The sequence below is a fragment of the Manis javanica genome, chromosome 11, assembly GCF_040802235.1.
Source record: "Manis javanica isolate MJ-LG chromosome 11, MJ_LKY, whole genome shotgun sequence".
Taxonomy (NCBI): domain Eukaryota; kingdom Metazoa; phylum Chordata; class Mammalia; order Pholidota; family Manidae; genus Manis; species Manis javanica.
This window is the reverse complement of record NC_133166.1, coordinates 46768788-46793885: the sequence shown is the minus strand read 5'-3', so window position 1 is coordinate 46793885 and position 25098 is coordinate 46768788. Positions and strand designations below refer to the sequence as shown.

General features: G+C 39.0%; 1 protein-coding gene across 1 annotated transcript in view; it reads right to left on the bottom strand.

The window, feature by feature from the left end:
• The window catches only part of ANO3 (anoctamin 3), a 258609-nt gene extending 243410 nt beyond the window's left edge, over positions 1 to 15199 (bottom strand). The window contains exon 1 of the mRNA XM_073216340.1: positions 14970 to 15199. Within this exon, the coding sequence (XP_073072441.1) occupies positions 14970 to 15015 (46 nt within the window). The 5' untranslated portion in view covers positions 15016 to 15199. The remainder of the gene's footprint in view (positions 1 to 14969) is intronic.
• Positions 15200 to 25098: the final 9899 nt, after the last annotated feature.

Here is a 25098-nt window from a genome sequence, read left to right as displayed (position 1 = left end):
CATCAGTGTAGTAAAATGGTATAGGGTCACTACTTGTGTTCTCTGTGCTATATTGCCTTCCCCATGCACCCCCACCCCACCATGTTATGTGTGCTAAGGATTTTATCCCAGGTTTGCCACTTATTAGCTATGTGGCCATATGCAACTTATATAACTTCTCAGTCTATTTCTTTATCCATAAAATATATTTTTGCCTCAAAGTGCTAATATAAGAATTACGTGATATTACATGTATAGAATAGCCAGCATACAGTAGGTTCTGATAGAGTAGGTTCTGGCCATTATCAGCTCCTATTACCTACATTGATAAAACTAATATTGTTTTAGAGAACAAGTTATACTACTCTAATGCTGATTCAAACTCCAGCTCTGCTAAATACACACATTACTAGATAAACTACTGGTCACACTTCACCTCAATTTCCTTATCTGTGAAGCTAATAGTACTTTCTTTGATGGGTTTTTGAGAGAATTAGATGAGAATGCAAGTCAAGCCCACAGTGATGAGTCACATACAGTAAGTTAAATTACAAATACCCCATGGTTTTAAGACAGGCATTTTAAAAAGGGTTCAATAAACACATAATAACATCTTTTCATTTACTGAGAAGCTGAAGAACAGATTTAAATCTGATAAAATATTTTTGGCAGAAATAAAATTCAAATATATTATGTTTTATATCTGCTAGGTACCATTCACAGAAGGGTTTTTATCTTGGGTTGAAGGAAGGAATATCAGGTAATTTCAAAGAAAACCTTGATCGCAACATTTCCAGTTGGTGGCAAGATTTTCTTCTTCCAACGCTAGGTCTGAAGCAGAGGAATGTTCAGAAACTCCCCATCCATTTTTTTTTCACTTTTTAATATCCAATCAAGTCATTTTTTAAGACACAGTGGTACTCTAGAACTATGCAGGTCTCAGGATATATGAGGAAAATTATAAGAATTTTGTTTTAAACTTTATATTTAGACAGAATATCCTTCTGGATACATTCATTGTTAGTTATATCATTATATAGATTCCTTAGAGCATATAAAATAAGTTTTGCAAAACATGAGTTTATATGGACTATATGCTAAAGTAACTGCTATCCTTGATTTAAATTCTATAGAGTAATGGAACCTGAATGGGCACACATGTCTCTGAGTGGGTAATTTCTTCTCATCTGGTAAGAGTTATGACTAATTGCAAGCTGTTCAATGTGGTGCATACCACCAACTCACTCATCTTGGAGCAATGTGTAAGAAATAGAGAAGCATCATTCAAAATATCAGTGGCCCAAAGGAGGCATTATACCAAAGGTAGTATTTTTAAAGTATTCTTCTCAGTAGGAAATTTGAATTTACTATTTTACCCCTAATTTTTCTATCCACTTTCAGTGACTGACATCCTAAATCTTTTTTTTTTTTCTTGAGAGGGCATCTCTCATATTTATTGATCAAATGGTTGTTAACAACAATAAAATTCTGTATAGGGGGGTCAATGCTCAATGCACAATCATTAATCCATCTCAAGCCTAATTCTCGTCAGTCTCCAATCTTCTGAAGCATAATGAACAAGTTCTTACATGCTAAATCTTTTTGTCTCATATTATAGCAGGAATAAAATATGAAGAGATGTAATTAGAACCGTATCTAAATAAAATTCCTTTTAGTCATCATTTTTTATACTTTCATCTCATGGATAATATTGCTCTGTAATTTTTATAAGTGTAACAACAGATCATAAAAAATAAAAATTTACTGTTACATCAGAATAAATGCAAAGTTGGAGATTAACAATGCATGTGGATTATTTTTAGATAATTTTGTTTTCTACATTTAAACCCTTGTTATGTTGAAATTCACAGATACGCCATGATTCAAAAAAAAAAAAAAATCAGCGTAAGTACTGAACTGCAAGGAAAGTGTGTTAAATCTGACTTTTCCTGATCTGTTTTCTAGGTACATTTATACTGCAAGCATAAGCATATTGGAATGTCTTAGAACTCTTTGAGATCAGAAGAGAAAAGTAGCAAAAGGGAGAGAAAGAGGAGAGTTAGTGTGGGGAAAATGGAAGTTCCTATAGCCGGGATTCTTATCTGACCCTGTGGGGAAGCTGGGGTTCCTATGGCCAGGATCCTCACTGAATTTAAACCACCTGATGATGTAACTGGCTTGTTGCTAGGCTACCACTTCCACATCTTTAGGCAATAAACTATTACTGCACTATATAGAGAGCTTGGCCAAGTACTCTAGGGGGAGGCAGAGATGCTAGTGCTCGACCTACCACCGCCGAGAGAACAAGCCGGGTAATAAACCCTTTCACCCCAAAGAACATTTTGCTGTCAATTTCTTTGGTCACATTGAATCCATAGCGAACTTGCCTGGGGCTGAAACCCATTAGCAAGACAATTGGTGAAATCGGCAGGATTCATTGTTGACCAAGGAAAAAGACAGGCTGCCCTTATGGGAGGGGTGCTTCAGTGGGCTGCCTCTGTGAATGAGGAGACAGTGGATATGTTCCCCAGTGGGTATGTGTTCTGAGGAGGCTTGCCTTCTAGAGGACTGAGCCCAACCCCAGCGCTGGAGGCAAGTGGAGGTGACACCTGAGGCAGTAGGGGTGGCTCTTGGTATAGTAAGGAGGTTTTTTGAGAGACAGAGTGCCTGTGAGGCAGCGGGGACTGTGGGTTGGCTACTTCTCACAGTATGAAAAAGTCAACAGAAGAGAAGGATATGCTCCTGAAAAAAGCCAAGAAAAGGCGGCATAAGAACGTGAGCTGCAAGCATCTGTGGATTCCCTGAAGAAGGAAATGGCATTGATGTGAGAGGAGATAGCACAAGAACGCCGGTAGCAAGGTGCCATTGAAGAGCTAAAAGATTCCTTACAGAATGAGATGGCCGTGCCGACAGGTGCTCTGAAGGAGGAAAAGGCCATCAAGGAAAAGGATGAACTCCTGAGTTAAGCACAGGCAGATGTGGCATGAGAACACCAGCTGCAAAACATTGAGATGAAGGTAAGAGAGCTGCTGAAGACTGAGCTAGCATTGCTGGGAGGCAGGGTAGAGAAGGTCAAGGTTGTAGGAGAGGAGGCACTCGGGGGAGGGGAGAGAAAGGTGCCATCAGCCCTGGAAATGGAGGACCTGGAGAAGGATGAAGGGATGGTGTCAGAGGCACTGGCGCCTCCTGTATTGAAAGCATGCCCAGTGATTGTAAAGAAAATAAAGACCCAGCAGCTGAAAGTTCCCCAAGAGACGAGCAGCCCCTCCCCAGGTCATGGGGCACTCTATGGTCTGCCCCTATACTTAGGATGAGCTAGTGGATTTGGGCTCCCGGTTTAGGCAGAAGCCCTCAGAGTGAATATCAGCTTGGCTCCTGTGTCTGTGGGACTTAGCAGTGGATGGGATTGTCCTGTCAGGATCAGAGATGGGAAAGCTGGCTTGCCTGACAGTGCAGTCTGCCTTGAGGCTGTGATTACAAAGTGCACATCAGACCCCAGGGAGTCACTCCCTCCTCGATTGGCTTATGGCTGCACTTCGTGCTGTGTGACCCAGTCAGGGTGATCGGCCATTCTCTAGTGTTAGACGGCAGATGTATGCTGAGCTCCAATAGGTGTTACAAGAGCTAGGCATAAGAAATGCCATCTGTAGTCCAGAGAAATATGGCCCAGATGAAGTGATTTTCACTACTGAGATGAGAAATATTGTGCTTCAATTTGCTCCCACATGCCTCTTCATGTCTCTAGCAGCCATTCTTTCCTCTCACATAGGGCATCCCATTAGCGAGGTTACACACACAGTAGTAGACTTAGGAGAGGCTGAAGCAATGAGAATCTGGGAAGAAATAAGGTATGCTACTCACAAGAAGAATCTGAAGGGCCCCATGAAGGTTAAAGGACCCTGATGTGGATTGATTTAATACGGGCAGGAGCATTTGGAAGGAAATTAGACAGGAAGTCAAATAGAATCTCACTGAAGCTATGGAAACAACTGAAAGCAGAGCAGCCATTAAGACCAAAGAGGCAGAGCCACGAGTCCGGCCTGTGTGTTTACAAGACTTCCTGCTGGAGAGCGAGCCAAACTCACTTGAGCCCACACAGGAAGATGATTGGGGAATACGGTTTGACTGAGGGGAAGATCAAAGTATCTGCCCTGAGGGACCAGGGGGGATCCAGAGGCCACATGTTGAAATAGCTACCTGTTGGTCCCCAGTGAACATACAGTGTGTCCTGGCTCTGGTGGATACAGGGCCTGAATGTTCACTGATTCATGGTAACCCTGAGTGGTTCCCTGGGATCCCCACTATCATAGGTAGATATGGGGCTAAGGCTATCAGAGTAAACCAAGCCCAAATCCCTTTGGAAATAGGGCACCTACCTGCAAAAGAGTATACTGTGTATATATTTCCTATCCCTGAGTATATTTTGGGGATTGATATCCTGCAGGGTCCTTGGTTGAAGACCACTGCAAGTGAGTTCAGACTGAGGGTACATGTGGTGAAGGCAGGTCTGAGGGGACATACTAGGCACCCACCCATAGCTTTGCCTGTGCCTTGGCGGGTGACCAATACCAAACAGTACAATCTGCCTGGAGGACATAAAGAGAATGGAGAAACTCTCTAGGGGCTGGAAAAAGTGGGTATTATAAAGCCCATCCATAGTCATTTCAACTCTCCAGTGTGGCCAGTAAAAAAGCCAGATGGCTCCTGGTGTATGACTGTGGATTACAGAGAACTGAATAAAGTCATACCCCCTGTGCATGCTGCTGTCCCCTCTGTTGAAGGCCTGATGGATACCCTTTGCCCCATAGGAACATACCATTATGTGGTAGATCTTGCTAATGCCTTCTTTTCTACTGATATTGAGCAGGAAAGTCAGAAACAGTTTGCCTTCACATGGGAAGGATGGCAATGGACTTTTCCCATCCTTCCCCAGGGATACCTCCACAACCCCACCATTTGTCATGGCCTTGTAGCCCAGGACTTGGCTACATGGGAGACACCGCCAATGGTGCAGCTGTACCATTATATCGATGATGTCATACATCCAATTCTCTTTCATATCTGTAAGGTGCAGCACCTAGACTGCTGCAACATTTACAGGAGAAAGTATGGGCTGTGAACAGTACCAAGGTTCAGGGACCTGGTTTGTCTGTCAAATGCTTGGGGGTCATCAGACCAGTCGATAAGAGCAAAGTTATACCAGAAGCAGTTATAGATAAAGTCCAGACCTTTCCTACCCCTATAACTGCAGCATTGTTACAGGAGTTTCTGAGTCTTGCAGGTTACTGGAGAGTGTTTATCCCACACTTGGCACAAATTCTGAAGCACTTATACTGGTTGGTATGAAAGGGCATCAGGTGGGACTGGCATGGGACATGTGCATCTGCCTTTACTAGAGCAAAATTGGCAGTCAAAGCCGTGCAGGCCTTGAGTATAATAGACCCATCAAGGCCCTGTGAGCTAGATGTTCATAAGACTTAAGACGGTTATGGCTGGGGTCTCTGGCAGCAGCTTGAACGAGCTCACCAACCTGTTGGATTCTGGTCACAACTCTGGAAAGGGGCAGAGGTCTGATACATTTTGATAGAAAAACAACTGGCTGCTGTGTATCATGCCATGATAGCTACAGAACCCATCACTGGAATGGCCCCAATAAAGGTAATAACCACCTATCCCATCTTGGCATGGGTACGAGACTGGACCCAAAAGCCAAGGAGTGGTGTGGCACAAATGCCCAAACTAACCAAGTGGGGTGCTTACCTGCAGCAGTGTAGTGCCCTCTCTAATAGCCTCTTGAGTGGAGAACTCCAACGCTTACTGGGGCCGGTGACATATACTAGTGTAAAGCAGGAAGAAGTTGCTTTTGAACCATTAGAAGCATAGAGTCCCTATCAGGAGGGAAGAGCCCCTATACCCGAAGATGCATGGTACACAGACAGCTCCAGCGTGGGCAGACCCCAAAATGGGGGGCCATAGCTTTCCATCCTAAGACTAAGACAATATGGATGGAAGATGGTGAGGGGAAGAGCAGCCAATGGGCAGAATTGTGGGCCATGCTTCTGATCAACCAGGAACCCTCCCCTATAGTTATATGTACTGATAATTGGGCTGTCTATTGGGGCTTGACCCTGTGGCTACCAACCTGGTACCATGAGAACTAGCTGGTTGGTCACTGTCCCCATTGGAGACAAGAATTGTGGCAAGACTTATGGGCCTGTGTTCAGATTAAAACAATTATAGTATACCATGTGACAGGTCATTTGCCACTGGCATCCCCAGGAATTGATGAAGCAGATAAATTGGCCAGGATACATTGGTTAGAAGAAAAGCCTGTCTCTGATGTACCCAATGGTTACATCAGCGTTTGTTGCATGCAGGGCAAAAGACAATGTGGGCTGTTGCCCATCACTGGGGCTTTGACCTTTGAAGACGTTAGTAGAGCTGGGAAGGAGTGTGTTGTGTGCTCCAAAAGGGACTTACACTGAGTTCCACAGTAACATGGGGCAATAGCTAAGGGGCCTATACCACTCGTCAGGTGGCAGATAGACTATATTGGGCCTTTACCTGTGTCGGAAGGATATTGGTATGCCATAACTTGTGTGGACACAGCTACTGTACTTCTGGTTGCTTTTCCTACCCGTTGTGCAGACCAGCAGGTGACGAAAAGAGGCCTGGAGTGTCTCTTTGCTGCCTATGGCTGACCACAGGTAATTGCGAGTGATCAGGGCACCCATTTTACGGGACATACACCACAAGAATGGGTGTGACAGCTGGGAATCAAGTGGAAGTTTCATGTGCCATACAATCCTACCACAGCAGGCATGATAGAGAGGCACAATGGCTTGTTAAAATCTGGACTAAAGTCAGATACCAATAGTCTATGTGGATGGTCAGTCTGCTTATGCATTTGAACGAGAGACCCTGAAAGGGAGCCCTGAGCCCCACAGACATGTTAACATATATGGCTGCTTCCCCTATACAATTGCAAGTACAAACCAAGAAGAATCACTGAAGCTGAGGTTTGGCCACCAGAATAATATCTCGCTGCCAGGACCAACTGCACTGAACTGTGGAGACTCCATTGAGTGGGTGTGGCCTTGGATATTTCGACACATGGACCAATGATGGCTGGCTCTCCTGGCACCCTATGGAAAGGCCTGGAAGCTGGCCTCCTGTGTATTCCTGGAATAACAGCAGAGTGGCCCTGAAAGGTCACAGTAGTATATCCTAAATGACCAGAAGGTAGGAGCATCTTACTGGGGAGTTTTGTTTTATAATTATGGCCAGTGCATGCACCTCCAGTAGCACTATAGATAGACCCTTCAGTACCCCCACAGGGAAAGGAGTAAAAGTATGGTATACTAGACCTGGAAGGGACCCCCTTCCTGCTACAGTCCTATCACAGGACCACTCTCTTGCACGCATTGTACCTGATGGGCAAGATTTTCTTATGTTGGTGTCATTAACACATGTGTCTTTATCACCCTTAAGGTGGACTGGGAACTTCTCTGGTTTGAGGATTATTATAATTTTTGTTATCTGTATCAAGATCCTATTGTATCTTAATTTTGGCATTCTCTCTAAGTTGTTGTTATCCTCTGTTGCTGTTATGGAATCTGGTTACAGTGCTCTAGCTTTCTCGCACAGGGACCACTGTGGAAGACTGAAAGTGTGTAGATTGTAAGGTGAGACTCCTGGAGGGGTGGAGTATGGAGAAGTTGGGGTTCCTATGGCCAGGATCCTCACTGAACTTAAACCACCCAATGATGTAATCGGTCTGTTGCTAGGTTATTGCTTCCACACCTTTAGGCAATAAACTATTATTGCACTATATAGAGAGCTCGGCCCAGTGCTCTGGGCAGAGGCATAGATGGAGGTGGATTATGGACCTGCAAACTGCTGGATGCAGATGTGATTCTAGTGCTCAACCTACTGCCAGGTGAATAAAGCCAGATATAAACCCTTTTACCCCAAGAACATTCCACTGTCACTTCTCATTCTCACTGAATCCATAATGAACTTGTCCAAGGCTGAAACCCTTAGGAAAAACAGGTATATTGGTTATGTGTCATTATTTTTTTAGCATGCAGTATAACAGGCCTTCTCAAACAACTTGTAAGCCCCAGTTTATACACAAGAAAAAGGGAATTTAGAGAAGCAAAAATTATGGCAGAGATAACACAATCATATATAGCAAATCATCTGGGAGCATAGTTTGAATCCAAGATGCCTGACTACTCCACTCAAGTTTGTGACCATTTTTCTTTCTTATTAGAAGACTGACACTGACCCATGTTGATAATGCTGATAAAACTACTCAGTGTGTGCACAAGGTAGTTTTAGGCAAGTAGATTGCAAGTGTACCACCAGCTACAAGTGTACTACTCTGTCTGTGAGATCCACCAGTTCACAGCTAAAATGCTTTTTTATGTCTTTTGAATATGTCTAAATTGAGCTAATGTTACTAAATTAAACTCACTTTACCTAAAAGGAAAAAAGTTGAATATTTTCATCTAATGAAACTTTGAGAGAATCATTTAAGAAATGAATTGGGAAATGTTGGTGCAACCTATGCTAGTTGGCCAATTTTTAATCTCACTTATTTGGAGTTATTAGTTACCAAACATTGAGCCCACTACACTCTAATCACTGTAGAAGGAACTAATTGTACAGAATTGCTAATCCTCATGACATTTCTACCTGCCAAATAGGTATCTCAGGTACACCACACCTAGCTGGGTGGCCTTGAACACTGGCTTAATTTTTCTCTCCTTCAGTTTCCTTCTCTATAAAATTAGAGCAGCTTCTTTTTTAGTGACTTTTTTAGTAACTGCGTTACTTGCAAGCAAAATGCTTTAAACTGTATCTAGCAAAGAATAAACATTTAATAATAGCATTATTATTTTGATTTCATAACTAAGGAAACTGAAATCCACTGAAATTAGTTAGCTCTCCTGGGATCACTTGCTATGTAATTGTCTTATGAGTCAAACAACTCTGGGGGATTTCTTATCTCTGCTGCTTATTTTGCAAACTGCCTTTGTCACAGTGACTTTAAATTATGACGGTGACTTTACATTATAAGGGTGAATTATTTTAAAAAACACATACAAACTCACACACATCTTCCCTATAACATAAATCAAGAACTATAAACTTTTACCATGTATTTTGTTTTAAAAGCCATTCTGAGATATTTTGCTATGAGAGAATATTCATCAAATTCTCTTCTTTTGTAAAAACTTATACAGTAAAAGATAAGAACTAAAATAACTGAAGCAAAGATAAATAATTGCCAGCATTTGGGGTATTTACAAGGGTCATGAAAGAACATGAAGAAACAAAGTCTTAGAGCTCTTCCCCAGAAGTCCAATAACTTTACTCCCATTTAGGAACTTCATCAAACCTTGAAAAGGAAAGACTGGGAGATTATAGTTAATATTAGAATCACTAAATTTATATTTTCATAGTACTAAATACATGTATAAAGCAAAATGTATCTAAAATCTATATTGTTTGCCTCTAATAATAACATCTATTTATAACTTAGTAGAGTCCCTCTATTTAAATTCATTATCTTATTTGGTGGTTACATATTTACTTATTATTTTCTCAACTGGCTCTCAAATTAACTCAGTTTTAAGAATCCCATGTGATGCATGTTTGATAAGAACACAAATTTCCAATCTCCTGGAAAGGAGATTCTGGAAGTCTGAAAGTACTGAAGAATTTGCATTTTTAACAAGAACTCCAAGCAATTCTTTATATCATGACAATTTGGGAAACTCATATCTGATAGCTGAGGGAAATTAGCTAAAAATAGATGAGACAAATTGTTCAGGATACCTGTGATTGAAGGTGTTTAAATGAGACTTTATGGGTATATTTGCAAGAAGCCAAGGCCCTCCCTACCTTCAAAAGCCATTAATAAAGCTTGAAAGCCAAATGTAACATATATACAATTTTAGGAGTTATTTTCAGGAGATGCCTTTTGGTCAGCCTAATAACTTTATGGAAAGTGTCTACATTAATGATAAAATTGTACCACAACTAATACAGTGCATTTGCAAAATACTTTCAGCAACGTACTTTCATGTCCACCCAATTTTACCCACAGAGAATTCCTCTCCGCCATGACCACCTGCATCTCAGTTATAGTAAGGATGTGACTATGAAGACTTATGTTTTGGTGAACCTGATCCTGCATCTAGTGCAGGCTTCTTATATGACTGTTGGGTTGAAACCAACAGGAGTTTAGAGTAATTGCTACTCTGCAGTGCAATTTAGGGGGAAAGGCAATAATTGAAGGGACAGCTAGGTTGGCTATACTGATGTGCTGCTAAATTTAAAATATGATTTCATACTTCTGTAACTTCTGATGAACTGTAGAGTCAGAAGGGATTACTGAGATTATTCTATCTAAAGTTTTCATTTTACTAAGGCCACAGAAAGGACAGTGAACTACCCATGATTGAGCTAGGAAATCACAGAACTCTACTTTGAACTTTGGTGTTTTTTGCAAAGAGGTAGAGCAAGGGAACAAGTTATAGGCAGCTGTGGTGGAAATCTCAGGGGAATAAGATGCTTTCCAACACCTTAAATTTTTTCTCTTCTCCAAACACCCTGCAGGAAGTAGGCTCCCTTGTGGAATGTAGAGCAGTTAGAAAGGAGGCCTTTGGAGTCAGGGAGGGCTATGTTCAAACCCTAGCTCTACGGTTCTTTGAGAGTTAACTTGACAATGCAGAGAACATGTAAAGCTCAATTCTCTCAACTTAAAAATAGGGAAAATAATATATGTAACTACTGAACCTTCAGTGAGTGTGAAATACTGCACTGTACTTCTAAGCTCTGGGGACAGTGGGTAGTTGCAGCACCCATACAGGATATTCTGCTGCCGCTATGTTTGTTGTTGTTATTATCCTTCACTACAATTCTGAGAGGTGGGGTTTATCACACCAAAATTTTAGAGAAGAAACATAAAGCTCAGAAAAAAGTAAATATCCAAATTACAGAGACAGTGACAGGGTTCAGTCTCAGGGAACTTTGATTCAATATTCTTTTCATCATTATTATTTCTATTAACATTTATGTTAATATTTTCTCACATCTGCACAATTATATAATACTGAAGTCATCATAACAGAAAAAGGCTGAGGTTTTCTGTCATTTAGTTTCTTTTGGTAAGTTGATTTATGATCATCAACCCTTTATTTTTTTTAGTAATATCCATGTGCAGAGTATAACATTAAATCTGTTTCAATTCAAACTTTCAGCTTTCTAGAATCCTCAAGAAATGTGATGTTTTGGATAATGGAACTTCTAAATAGTTTTAAATACATTTTTAAATTGTAATTACTTTGGATGGAATTTCTTTTAAACTTTATCACTTCTCCTTATTCCTAAGTAGAGGAATCATATTATCACATAATATATACTAATTTTGCTATTTCAAAGTCATCATTTTAAATTTCAAAAATTCTTACTTTATAGTAACACAGTAATTCCTTTGAGCCATTTGATGATGCAGGACTTTTAGAGATATGATCCTAGACATATGTGTTTTCTTTTCATAGTGTGGTTTGCCCTTACTGGAAGATGGGGAAATAGAGTTGTAAATTCTAGTGAAGCCCCTGTGGACAGACAAAAAGGGAGGGTCAAAATTAAGGGACAGAGCAGAATATGTGAAGGGCTCTTAATTAGATTAGACATATGATCCTTTCTGTTCATCCAGTTTGATATTCAGTACCAGCCTGAAAGAAGTATTATTTCTGATCCTAAAATACCTTCCCTCATCTTTTTTTCTCATTTTTAGCTAGAAATTACTTAACAAGCCATATCTTCTCTTCTTAATGTCACGATGCCAGGGAGACTTAATTGATATGTGTGAATGCATTTCTGCCAATGTATAAATGGCTTCAGATTTTTTTCTGGTTTCAGCAGGTTAAGAGTTTAGGAAGGTTGTAGATCCTAAAGATATCACTGAGGAGAAAAGAAGGCCTAAACAATGGATATCCGAGATTCTGAAACTAGGTGTTTTCCCTAACACTGTCCCTTTTTGGTATTGCGAAGGAGGGAGTGGGCAAAAAGGAGGAGGATTGCTGAGGCTTTACAGGTGCACACCTGCAATCGCCCATCTGTAAATGGCCCAATTTATCTTAAGAAAAAGAGAACAAAAATGCTTTGCAGTCTGCAAATCCTATGTTAGTGTAAAGATTGATATTAAATTACTTGAGTAGGAAATATTTAATTCTGTAAAATTATTAAGAACACTCTTTTTTTATGTTTAATGAAATATCCTTTAGTATAATGATTAATCATTTAACAGCTTCAGCTACCCATTAAGCCCAAGCTTTTTGGGACAGGCTGTTGTTTGACGTGACCTATGGTTTCCCTGAAAGTCTTATTAGCTGTATTGGTAAATAACAGCCCCTAAAAGCCAGAACTAACATTGTCCTTTTCTCGCCCACTCTTGTATGACACATGAATCTGTCCTAAATCAGTTGAAATAAAGCAAACCAGGCTAGGAATCACAACTGGCTTTTCACCAGAAATTAGCTGGCTGATTTGCCAGCTAATGTGTTCCTCCAATATGTTCCATGGCGAAGGCAAACACACACTCACAGTTGTCTGTAAGCATAATACACTCAATTTACCCTTGGGACTTCAGAAATAAATAAGCTGATGGTGGAAATTTTTAAAGTCTTATAATAATAGTGTTTTCTGGATACTCAGGCTATTTCTAGGTATTATAAAGTTGAAATCAAAATGTTAAAGAAGACATTGATCTCCCTTGATTAAAAAAAAACAATTCCCATAAACTGGTTTCCTTGGCTAAATAATTTCCTAAAGTAAACTAAAAGGTGTAGGCTTTCCTTTTTACCTGACCCTGAAGAAATCATCTCTGCTTTCACTTTGCCACCTTCTCTTCCAATAGAACACAGGAAGAGAGATAAAAAAAAGGCCACAGGGTTTAGGAGTTCAATATTTTAATATTATATATAAAATCAAGTCCAGAGGAGTTAAACACTTCATTTCCAAGGTTTTTCAGCTTGTTACAAAGACAAGGTTAGAAGACAGGACTCCAGAGTTCCAGTGCAGAATTTTCTCCACGTTAATGTACAGTTTTTGGGTTAATGATATGGTGCAAAGCACCCCTAAAAGTTTTCTGTCTCATGGCTCCTTGATCCAAAAGCATCTAGAATATTATTTTGCTTCTTCCTCTTTGAAAAATTAAAATACTAATCCTCAGTTTGGTATATGTTTTTGGAATGCCTATTCAGAGTTAAAAAGCAATTAAGTAGAACCACTTTAACAATGCTTTCTTTCCTATACCTCCTCCTTTCCATAGTCTCCTTACGCTAAAGTTGCCTTGTATGCCAAAAAGCAAAGGGATACTCAAAAATAAATGGCTCATGATGCTTCATAAAGGAAACAAGGAAATGCCAGGACTTGAATAATTTTTTATCACTCATTTGGAACAATGGCAGTTGATCCTAAACTTGACAGGTTTTTTGTCAATTATTTGCTTTTAAAAACACAGTATGAATCCAGATATAATAAATTGTGTGGGGGCCATTTCAAAGTTCCAGTTCCCAGAAACCAGTCAGTCATATCCATGCATCAGAGGAGGATATTAATTGCATTAAGCTGGTGCAAAGTTCCTATAATCTTTGTCTTCCTTCTGAAAGTCCACATGAGTTTAAAATAATGATTAAAGAGAGCACAACTTCTTAAAGCAATTTAATTTTCTTTGCAACATTTAGGTTTGAATTGGAATTGCATACTGACTGAATTTCTTAAACACCCTGACATTCTCAGTTTTACCCTACTCTTAATTTCAACATATTTTTGAAAAACCTTAAGAGCCCAGACTTGAACAAAGCATAAAATTATGGAATTTGAAACTCAGTCCAGTATTCTACCTAATGCAGATATCCCTACTAAATTATCTCTGGTGTGTCCATCCAGTTTTTTCTTCCAAAAAACAAGTCAAAGATCTACATAGAAACAACTGTCGACTGAAAAAAAAAATCTCTGTCTCTGTCTATCTGTAACTTGGTGGGAGGGCAGGCAGAAAGTAGGAATGTTTAAGCAAATATTTACTTCACTTTGAATGAGCAAATTTATCCTTCCAGAATTTACATATCTTATGTACCATATGGTCAAACTGTGGTATAATTACCATTATTAACTCAATAAAATGGCAATTATGGTGTTTAATACATATTTTTTGGACAAATTCCAGAAAACTAGGACTGTGCCTAAAAATAATGTGCTCTATAAAAAGCCTTTTTAAACAAAATAAGAAGTAAAAAGGAGTGAGAATAACTGGCAAGACTTCTTGATTTGACTATAAGCAACAAACTCTCATCATTGAGTCCAGGCAGAAACTTGAAGGAGAAGCTAAGAGAGAGAACGCAAAAGCCCCTAGGAGAGGAACCTACCAACAATAACAAAAACCTGAAACCCAGAACCAAGCAAAGAACAAGGGCAGAATTGAGTTTCCCAACAAAGTGGTGTGGCCCATTCAACAGGCCAACTTCTGGACTCTCCCAAAATTCACTTATCATAGAATTGTGTAAAAGTATCTCAAATATGGAGATATGCTTATGTGAAGCTTTTTAGCCATTTGAATCACAGATCGGGGCAAACATGATCCAGTATCTCTGTCCTCAAACCTCAGAGCACTATCGGGGTGTTAGGACAACCCCTACAAAGCTACAGTGCATTGAGTGAAACGGTCTTAGCAGAGATATACATTAAATCAAATCCCTTAAATGACGAATTCCGCTTCTCCCAGGGACCATGCGGAGGCTCAGAAATCAAACTCATTCTGATTCAGAGTGAGGAGGCATTAAAAAAAAATAACTTCACAGAGTTCTCCACCTCTGCATCGCATTAACCTGGAAAGGATGCTCCTACACAGCTGCAAGGGCATGCAGCGGGGAACGTGACGCCCGCAGGGAGGGGGGACCAAGATTCCCACTGACCTTTTTGCTGTTTAAAAGACTGAATCGAGCCTGAATGGTGTACCATTTTCACTCAGTGCAGCCCCGCCGGTTAAGAAGCTGTCCGAGAGGGAGGTGGAGGAACAGTAGTCAGGCTCTCTGATCGGCTTCAAGGCTCCACGCAATCCCCGAGCCTCCGCGAGCGCGCTGCAATCCGACACCTGCTTTAGCCAGCGCTTCGCTCCCGAGGCAGCGCGCCTCCGTTGTCACGGCAACGCGGGGTTGGTGGGGGGCCAGCGGAATAACCCTGCATGCGGCGGGTGTCCAGTGCCGCAGTGTGGGTGGGCGTTGCGCCCGGGCTGCGCAGAGTGAAGACTTTTCTTAGCGACTACAAATAAATCCGAGCATATCTCTAGAGGCACTAGTAATTCCCTCTTTTCGAGTTTAGATATTGGTTATTACATCTGGGCAGAAGCATTAGCTTCCTAAGAGTGGTCTCTAAACACTGGCACTCACGAAAGGGTAAATAAAGTTGGTCTGAGCTGAGAGGAATTTGACGGCTGGTGCAGACACCTTTGTCTTTCCCTCTTAAACTTGAATATGCAACATACGGATAACCTCCACTTACCCAGTGGAATGGTTTTATTAGATAAGCCAGGTTACATTTCTAGCATGCTACACGAGTTCTCTCGTACTTCAGCTATTGGGAACTTGAATCACATATGACACTGGACCCTTTTTTACCTACTGGATAGCAGGTGCTGAAGAAAACACTACCAATGATGCTTAATTTAATCATCATAAAAGCCCTCTAAAGTAGGTAGAATATTATTATTATAATATTATAAATGAAACTGAGGCCCAGAACAACAAAGAAATCTTACAATCACATAAACCAAGAACAAGGAAGAAAGGCACCTGATACTCAAAGAGGGGAAACTAACTTTTGGGAGGCCAAACAGCAGCCACCAAAATAGGTTCAGGAGCCCGCTCAACACATTTTTCAGTACAGTGTCTTTTCCTCTTACCACTGCTGCCTCATCCAAACCTAGCTAGCGAGCTTCTCCTGAAGATGTAACATACTACTAAAGAGACACACAGCAGAAGTCAGTGGTTTCCTGAGTTTCCAAGGTTTGTGAGATCAACTCAGAATCAGGTGAAAGATAGAAATAAAGGCTTAATAAAAGGAGAAAGCTCCAGAGATTTCAAAAATTTCAAGACCTCAAATAGGCTGAACGATTACCATCTCTTTGATTTCACCTGTGGTAAATGATAAAAGGGCAGTAAAGGAAATATACTGTGAACAAACAGACATTCCAGCTATACATGGCTGCCTAGCAAACCAGTTTGAAACTACAATTTATTTTTCTTCATGCCAATTTATAGTTTGTCCAGGCTTAACCTGGTGGTTGTGACTCAGTCTCTCTTGAGTTTGCAGTGAATGGACCTACAGTCATATGAAACAAGAAATTGGAGTCCACTGTCAGTGGGAGGCCGAGAAAAGAATATGCCAAGCTTTTTTAAGTGAAGGATAATGGTCCTTCCAGAAGGGCAATGTTGAGTATTCAGCAAGAGTATTCAGTATGCAGACACTGAAGAAATACTTGGTTTTGAAGAATGAATTCAGTGTGAGTTTATTTCCAACTGAAGATCTAGAACTAACTTCACAGAGTATCTCCATAAAAGTTCATTTTACAGATATTTTAGGGAAGAGGAAACCCAGAGCAATAACTGACTTGTCTTGAGAATTATTTTTTAATGTTTTGTTCATTTGCAGTTAAAATTCTAATACAACTAAACTCTTGGTTGCTAACAAAACCCAATCCTCACAGGTGAGGATTAAATTAGTAGTAAATCACTGGGATTAGAATCAGGAATATTTTTGAAATGTGAGCATTAATTCAGTTCATGACCAGGAGGAACAGCTGAAAGAATTAGAAGCTTCTGGTTCTACTCTACACTTCCTGACAGAGGTAAAATTTTTAATTTCCTAGAACCTCTTCTTTCAGCTAGTGCCTGGTTTTCTCCAACTGCAACCCAGCAGGAGGCAAAGATGTATGTGCTGGAGCTAGGAATCAGTTAAGAATTTGAACTTCATTAGAAATTGTTTTTTTCCCCAAAAAGAGAGGAGTTTGACATTATTTCTAACACCCCTGTACCCTTAACCTTTGTAGTGTAGCTATGATAAAATTATCTACTCATAAAATTTATTACTTTTAATTACAAATATTTTAGGATGGACTGACAGATTGACTAATAGGAGAATCAAAAAACATCTCTACTTGTTTTAAAATCAGTCTCTTAAGGAAGGTTGCTAGAGGAACAGCTTTGTGAAGGGTCTAGGAAATTTCAAGCACCATCTGCTTTATAGGAAAGGCAATGCAAAGAGAAGAAAAAGCTGTGTGTGTGTGTGTGTGTGTGTGTGTGTGTGTGTGTGTGTGTGTGTGTGTGTGTGTGTGTAAAGAGAGAATGTGTGTTTGGAAGTGGTGAATACAGGAAGAGAGGTTTGAACAGAGACATTCCTGAAAATTAATCTTCCTATGATCTCATAAAAGGAAATATTTTGATACTGACAATTCCACTCCGGAAAATTTAGAAATGAGGGTTAGTCTCATTAGGGAAGGTTAAACTGATTTTTTTTTAATTTTTGGTTTCAAACTTCTTTCTTCAAATTTTAGTGTTGGGAAAATATTTTATATAATATTCAGTGAGGGGGAATGGTTAATAACATATATATAGTGTGATCTTGACTATGATTTTCAAAATAGGAAAAAAAATAAAGACTGTGTCCGGAATAACAAATTTGGATTAAGGTTTTTTAATACCTCTACATTTTTTTCATGCTCAGACTTTCTACATTTATCTTTAAGTTCCCCCATATCAGTCTTTTCTACATTTCCAATTTTTCCTTTTTCAGTCATGGACCCTGGCTTTTCTTTTTTTTCTTGTTGAGGTTTCTGCTGCATTCTCCCTCCCACAGCTCACCACCTGTCTCCTGTCCTTCCAAGTAATTAATTCATCAGCTCCTGCTAACTTTTGTCCCCCAGAGAGGTAAGGAACTCTGTTCTTTACCTCACTGAGTTATTTCTTTGAATTCTGTAGTATGAACACTCAGCCAATGTGTTTCCCTCTAATGTACTCTTATCACAGGAACTGAGAAAGATTGGTCATTACTTTTTGGGTCTTGAACCCACTGACTCAACAAAAATTGAAATTGCCAATTCTGCTTCTCATTGTCTAAATGGAAACAGAAATAGAGACAGAAATTTTCTTTGCAGTTATTCACTTTCTAGAACTCAGTAATTTAAGATATTAATGGGCAAATGGAATAGTCGTGTTACAGTGGTAAATGAGTTTCTGCAAAAAGTGAAGAATAAAAGAGAAAGATCTTTCTGGAGACTTTATTAGAGGAAGACAATGGTATCCATGAGAGCACGTTTCTCCAGATACCAGTATAGTTCCTGTCACATAATCTTAATAAACACTTAATAATGAATAAAGTGAATAATGAATTTTAAATATTTAAATGACTTTAAAAAAATAATTTTTTGTTTAGTGCCCTGAGCAGTTTGTCTTTTTTCTTTTCCTTATGCAAAGCCACTCTGGATGGATAAAAGTGACTAAGATAAAACAATAGAGAGGAAAATCAGCGCCGCTACCTTCTCTGAATCCAGTCTGGTGTGGTCTTATCACACAATTGAAGAGACAGGAACACTGAATGATTTGCTTAAGAAGACAGTGTCAAGAAAAGGCACGTGGGGGTGACAAAGTAGGTGATGATGAACTAAATGACAGTTTGTAAGTTACCTCCACGCTGAAAAACTTACAATTACTTCTTCAAGTTGCCTATATCAGTCAAGTTCGAATTCATTGTTTTACCATTCAAGGAGCTCCATGATCTGCTCCCAGTCAGCATTTTATTAGTTTTGTTTCTAGGACTCTATTTTGCAAACTGTTTATCCTGCAGTGGTTCTCTTCTTGATAGGTCCTTCTACTTTATGCTGCTGCTATTTCTTCCACTTGTAATTCTTATCCTAAAACTCCTATCCTATTCATAGGTTTTCTCAAGCCCTACTCATTCTTCAAGTCCTCAGAGCAATGCCACTTTCAAGTTGAAACCTTCCTTTACCTACCACATCCACCCACTATAATGCCACTTAGATGTGAATTTAGTCTCCTCTAATTCCTATAGAAGGTGACTAACATCATTTCATGGCATTTTACCCTGTAACCTACCATACACTATACATATAAGTTTTTGAAAGTAAGCACAAACTTTTCTTACTTTAGAAGAAATACTTTAAGGAAGACTTTGTGTTGACTCATTTTCTATTTCTCACATTGCCTAAAAAATACTCTGGCATATAAAGCCAGATCAAACATACATTTGCTGAACAGATGATTTTGCATGACCCTCAACTACTGTTTATTATTTGTAACAAGGATCTAATAATAAGACATTCAAATGGAAGTCCAGTATATTCATTGCCTGTCAAGATTTTCAGGTAAGACTGTGACTTGTCATTGCTCAGTGATTTTATTTATTCCAGAAAGATAATTTCATAAGGACTGTTTTGGCAATAATGCTTTGCAAATCTAAGAATGTCATAATTACAGATTTATTTTCTGTCTGTTAATCTACATAAGCTGTTAAACTCAGACTGGTCATTAGACGACTTCACCACATTTTCGTGAATTATCATGCTTCTGAAAACAGCTGGTGCTCAGCTGGTGTTCTGCGTGTGGTGGCTCTAGTTGTTCATGGATAGCATCTCTTCTGATATCTTGATGCCCCAGCCTGACAGGTCTAGGCCTGTGCTGTACTGGTTGTTTGGGTATTTGCTAGTAGATAAGTGGAAATGAAGGTAGTCTTTGTAGTTACCTATTTACTTTTCAGAGATAATATATGGTTGACTCCTGAGAAGCTGAAATGATTGCTTGTGAACCCACTGTGGTCTCCATTTGGATATAATCAGTCCAGCTTGGAAAAAGCAATGTTTCTGTTGGCTTGTCATTTTCCAAAGATATTAACAATGTAATACTAAGCAATCCTTTAAAAAGATAGTGTGCAAGGATATTTATTTTCTGGAAAAAATGTTCCTGATTCATGGTTTATTAATAAAAGCAATATTCAAAGAATACTGCAGTATAAGGTGAATTTTTTTCCAAAAAAATAATGTAAGCATAGATATATTTATGTGATATAACTTAAAACATAGCTAAATCTATAAGAAGAAAATATGGGCAAATTGAAATTACTTTCATTTTGCCTACTGATACTTTAACCTTATTATCCATTCATTGCTAGAGTGACCCAACTGGGTTGTCTTTTGTCACAGTGTAATTAATAGCCTCAAACTTTAAAAAGTATCTTGTTGGGACAGTAAGTTATTTAGTCACCTTAGCCATCAAATGTCTATTATTTATGTTAGAAAAATAAATATAAAAAGAAATACAAAGTAACACATATTTAAGAGTAGTATGAATAGAAAATGTTATTATGCTATTTTAACTGAATAATAGCACAGATTTGAAATTAAAACAAAAAATCAGCACTTGGCTGTGGAAATCCCTTTTCCAGAGAAATGTGGAAGGAGGACATTTCTTTGGGGGTCTATAGCCTGCTCATTTATCCTGGTGTACAAACTGGCACACTGTCTAACAGTGTGGAAATCACTTCCCTTCTTGGCCCAGGGTGTCCTATCTGTAATAAAGCTCATAGATTATGTGTTCCTGAAGGTCTGCTCCACACCTCATACTCTTCAGATCTATAAATAGAAGCTTTGTGTGAAATTTAGTGGGGTTTAAAATTAGACATTGTAACATGAGGAAAGACAGTTTGACAAAAATAATAGAATGAAAAGATTATTGAATTATTTAACTAGTGAGATACCACTGAGTTTATTTAAAAAATAAGTATTAGTGATATGAAATCATTTATTTATCAATCAATGTGTCAGTTACAACCTTTATAGTCATTAAATAAATATAAAGAATCTATGTTAGCATCACTAGTTGATCACATTATATCACCTTGAAAAATATTCATTAAATCATACTATATATCAAAGTTCTTCTTTCTCTCTTCCTATAATATTTAAAAGTAGTAGGAGGAAGCTACATATTTTCTTTTCAGTGCCCTTAACAAATACATACTGGAATCTATGTGCCAAATGCAGTCAGGATATATATTTTTAGTCTTTGCAAGCTTTATACTGGAAGGAACAGTACATTTTTTATAATTACTTTAAGATTAGATTGCAAATGGTTATATAAGCCCTAAATGTTTGAAGTTCTAGTCTTCCAGGTTTGTGGTGTTTTACTGTAAAACAATGGCTGAACATTTGGGGAAAACATTTATAGCATTACAATTTACAGAATAAAAGCAAGAATTTGCATATGGTCCCTTTCAGCAAAGTCTGCACGTTAATTCTAGCAACTGTACTTCACAATCTCTGAATTAGGTTTTGTCACTGGGGAGTCAGTAAAATACTGACTAAGGAAAAAAGGCTGACATCAGAATCTTTAATGTGCAATACTAGAAGGTTGAATAGCTTCTTCAGATTGATGATAAAAATGACTTCATCCCAGAATCATATACTTAGACAAAGGATGACTTATTTTTAAGTGAAGGAAGACATTTGAGAATTTACAACAATTTGAGGAATATCTAACTTATATAATATTTGATTAACCACTTAAGGAAAGAACCTAATCAAATGAATCAGAAGAAAGAGAACCAGATGAAAGAATAACATATAGTAGTATCAAATGCTTATCCATGCATCTATGTAATTAAATACAAGTGGATAATAACACACTTTCCAGACATACTTAATATAAGAGCTATAAAACAAGACTGGAAAGAAAGTAAAACTATTAAATACATTATAATTAGTTATCAAATCTCTCAACAAATCCAGGTAGTTGGGACAGGGGTTGTAAAAATATTAAGGGAAGGGAGAATAAGAGAGGAAAAATGGAAAGTGATAATAGTCTTAGACCAAGATCAATTCAAGATGGTGGAGTGAGAGGTGAGACAGAGAATTCCTCCCAAAACCACATATAATACAAAAATAAAGTTAATACAACTAATCCTAAAAGAGCAATAGGAGAAAAAGGCTGCACCAGATGGCATACACCTGGAAAACAGAGCAGAAATCACAAAACAGGGTAATGTACAAAAGCCTTGATCAGGCGGGACTCAAGCCGTTCCCCGACCCCAGCTCACCAGCAGGAGGAAGAGAAATGGAGGGGGAGTGGATAGGAGCTTAGGACTGCTGAACACCCAGCCCTGGAGATGTGCTTTGGAGCACAAATGCACATTGCATGGTGTTCTGGAGATTAGTGGGGTTGGAAAGCTAAGACAGGTGGAGTGCTTGAGAGACTGAGATTCCAGCCATTTGTGGAGGACAGGGATCCACATCCAGCCACTCTGGGACAAAGGAAAGGCAGGTGGTTTGAAAGGCTTCCTAGCAGTGAGAGGGCTGTTGAAGGGGTGGGGTTTGCATGGAGCTTGCTGAGTGGGAGAAGGGATAGGTGGACAAGGTTGTCTGGATGCACTCTGCCCAGCAGGTTGGTAACTTTAAGGGCTTCAGGTGCTCCATACCTTCAGTTCCAAGGTGCCACATGTGACACAGCCTGCTGCACCTTCCCCCTGGCGTGCAGGCACCGGCAGTCCCTGTGCTGGTATCAGGCCAGCCAGAGGGAGGCCCCACCTACAACAGATACAGACACAAATCACAGGGGCTTACACCTATGTGCTCAGCCCACTGGCTCTGACATGAGAGACAGGCACTGCAGTAGTAAAGCAGAAAACAGCTCTTTCCTCTCCCCAGGCACAAACAATGCTCCCCTGTGACCCCTGGCCTCAAACCACGGGATGACTAGATCCAGAGACTAGAGCATCTGGGCACTAGAGGGTGCCACATATAAATATAAAATATCAAAGGAACCTGGTTCAGACCAAAATCTCACAAATCCCAGAAAAGGACCAAATGAAACTGAACTCACCAGTCTTCCTTAGAGTTCAAAATAAAAATCATAAACATGTTCATGGAGGTACAGAAAAATATTAAAGAACACAGGGATGAATTTAGGAGGGAGATTCAATCATTAAGAAATTTCATATCTGAAATGCAACATACAATGGAAGGATTTAAAAGCAGATTAGATGTAGTAGAAGATATGGTAAATGGAATAGAAATTAGAGAAGAGGAATACAAACAAGCTGAGACACAGAGAGAAAAAAGGATCTCTGAGAATGAAAGAATTTGAGAGAACTGTGTTACCAATCCAAATGGAATAATATCCACATTAGAGCAGTACCAGAAGAAGAAGAGAGAGAAAAAGGGATGGAAAATGTCATTGAGGAGGTAATTGCTGAAAACTTCCCCAATCTGGGGAAGAAGATAGTCTATCAGGACATGGAGGTTCACACATCTCCCAATACAAGGGACCCAAGGAAGACAACAGCAAGACATATAAAAATTAATGTGGCGAAGATCAAGGATTAGGACAGATTCTTAAAAGTAGCTAGAGAGGAAAAAATATCACATACAAAGGAAAACACATCTCAACAGAAACCTTACAGGCCAGAAGGGAGTAGCATGATATATTTAGTGCAATGAAAGAGAAGGGCCTCGAACCAAGAATACTCTACTCGGCAAGGTTATCATTTAAATTTCAAGGAGGGATTAAATGATTTTCAGATAAGCAAAAGCAGAGAGAATTTACCTCCCACAAACCACCTCTACAGTGCATTTTGGAGGGACTGCTATAGATGGAAGTATTCCTAAGGCTAAATACCTGTCACCAGGGGATATAAAACCACAGCAAAGTAAAACTGTTAATTACTAAGCAGATGCAAAATCAAATCAAGTACCCCCAAAGTCAATCAAAGGATAGACAAAGAGTAAAGAATATCATACCTAATATATAAAGAATGGAGGAGGAAGAAAAAGGAGGAAAATTAAAAGAACCTTTTGGTTGTGTTTCTAATAGCATACTAAGTGAGGTTAAATTAGACTGTTACCTAGTAAGGGAATTACCCTTGAACCTTTGGTAACCACAAATCTAAAGCATGCAATGGCAATAAGTGCAAAACCTATCAATAATCAACCTAAATGTAAATGGTCTGAATGCACCAACCAAAAGACATAAAGTCACTGAATGTATAAAAAAACAAGACATGTCTATATGCTGCCTACAAGAGACTCACTTCAAACCCAATGACATACACAGATTGAAAGTAAAGGGATGAAAGAAGATATTTCATGCAACTAATAGTGAGGAAAAAGCAGGAGTTGCAGTACTTGTATCAGGCCAAACCGACTTCAAAACAAATAAAGTAACAAGAGACCAAGAAGGACATTACATTATGATAATACGGTCAATCCAACAAGAGGATATAACTATTATAAATATCTATGCACCCAACAATATCTATGCAAATACTAACAGAATTAAAGGGAGAAATAGAATGCAATGCATTCATTTTAGGAGACTTCAACATACCACTCACTCCAAAAGACAGATCCACTCAGACAGAAAATAAGTAAGGAAACAGAGGCACTGAACAATTTGTTAGAACAGATGGACCTACAGATACCTACAGAACACTCCATCCAAAAGCAACAGGCTACACATTCTTCTCAAGGACACATGAATAGATCATATAGTAGGCCACAAAAAGAGCCTCAGTAAATTGAAAAAGATTGAAATTGTACCAACCAGCATCTCAGGTCACAAAGGTATGAAAGCAGAAATAAATTACACAAAGAAAATGAAAAAGTCCACAAACACACAGAGGCTTAATAAAATGCTCCTAAATAATCGATGGATCAAAGGCCAAATAAAAACAGAGATGAAGTAATATATGGAGACCAATGACAACAATAATTCAACAACACAAAATCTGTGGGACACAGCAAAGGCTATGCTAAGAGGGAAATATATTGCAATACAGGCATACCTCAGGAAAGAAGAACAATCCCAAATAAACAGTCTAAACTCACAATTAACAAAACTAGAAAAAGAAGAACAAAGGAGGCCCAAAGTCATTAGAAGGAGGGACAATGCAAACATTAGAGCAGAAACAAATAAAATAGAGAAGAATAAAATAATAGAATCAATGAAAGCAGGAGGTGGTTCTTCGAGAAAATTAAGAAAA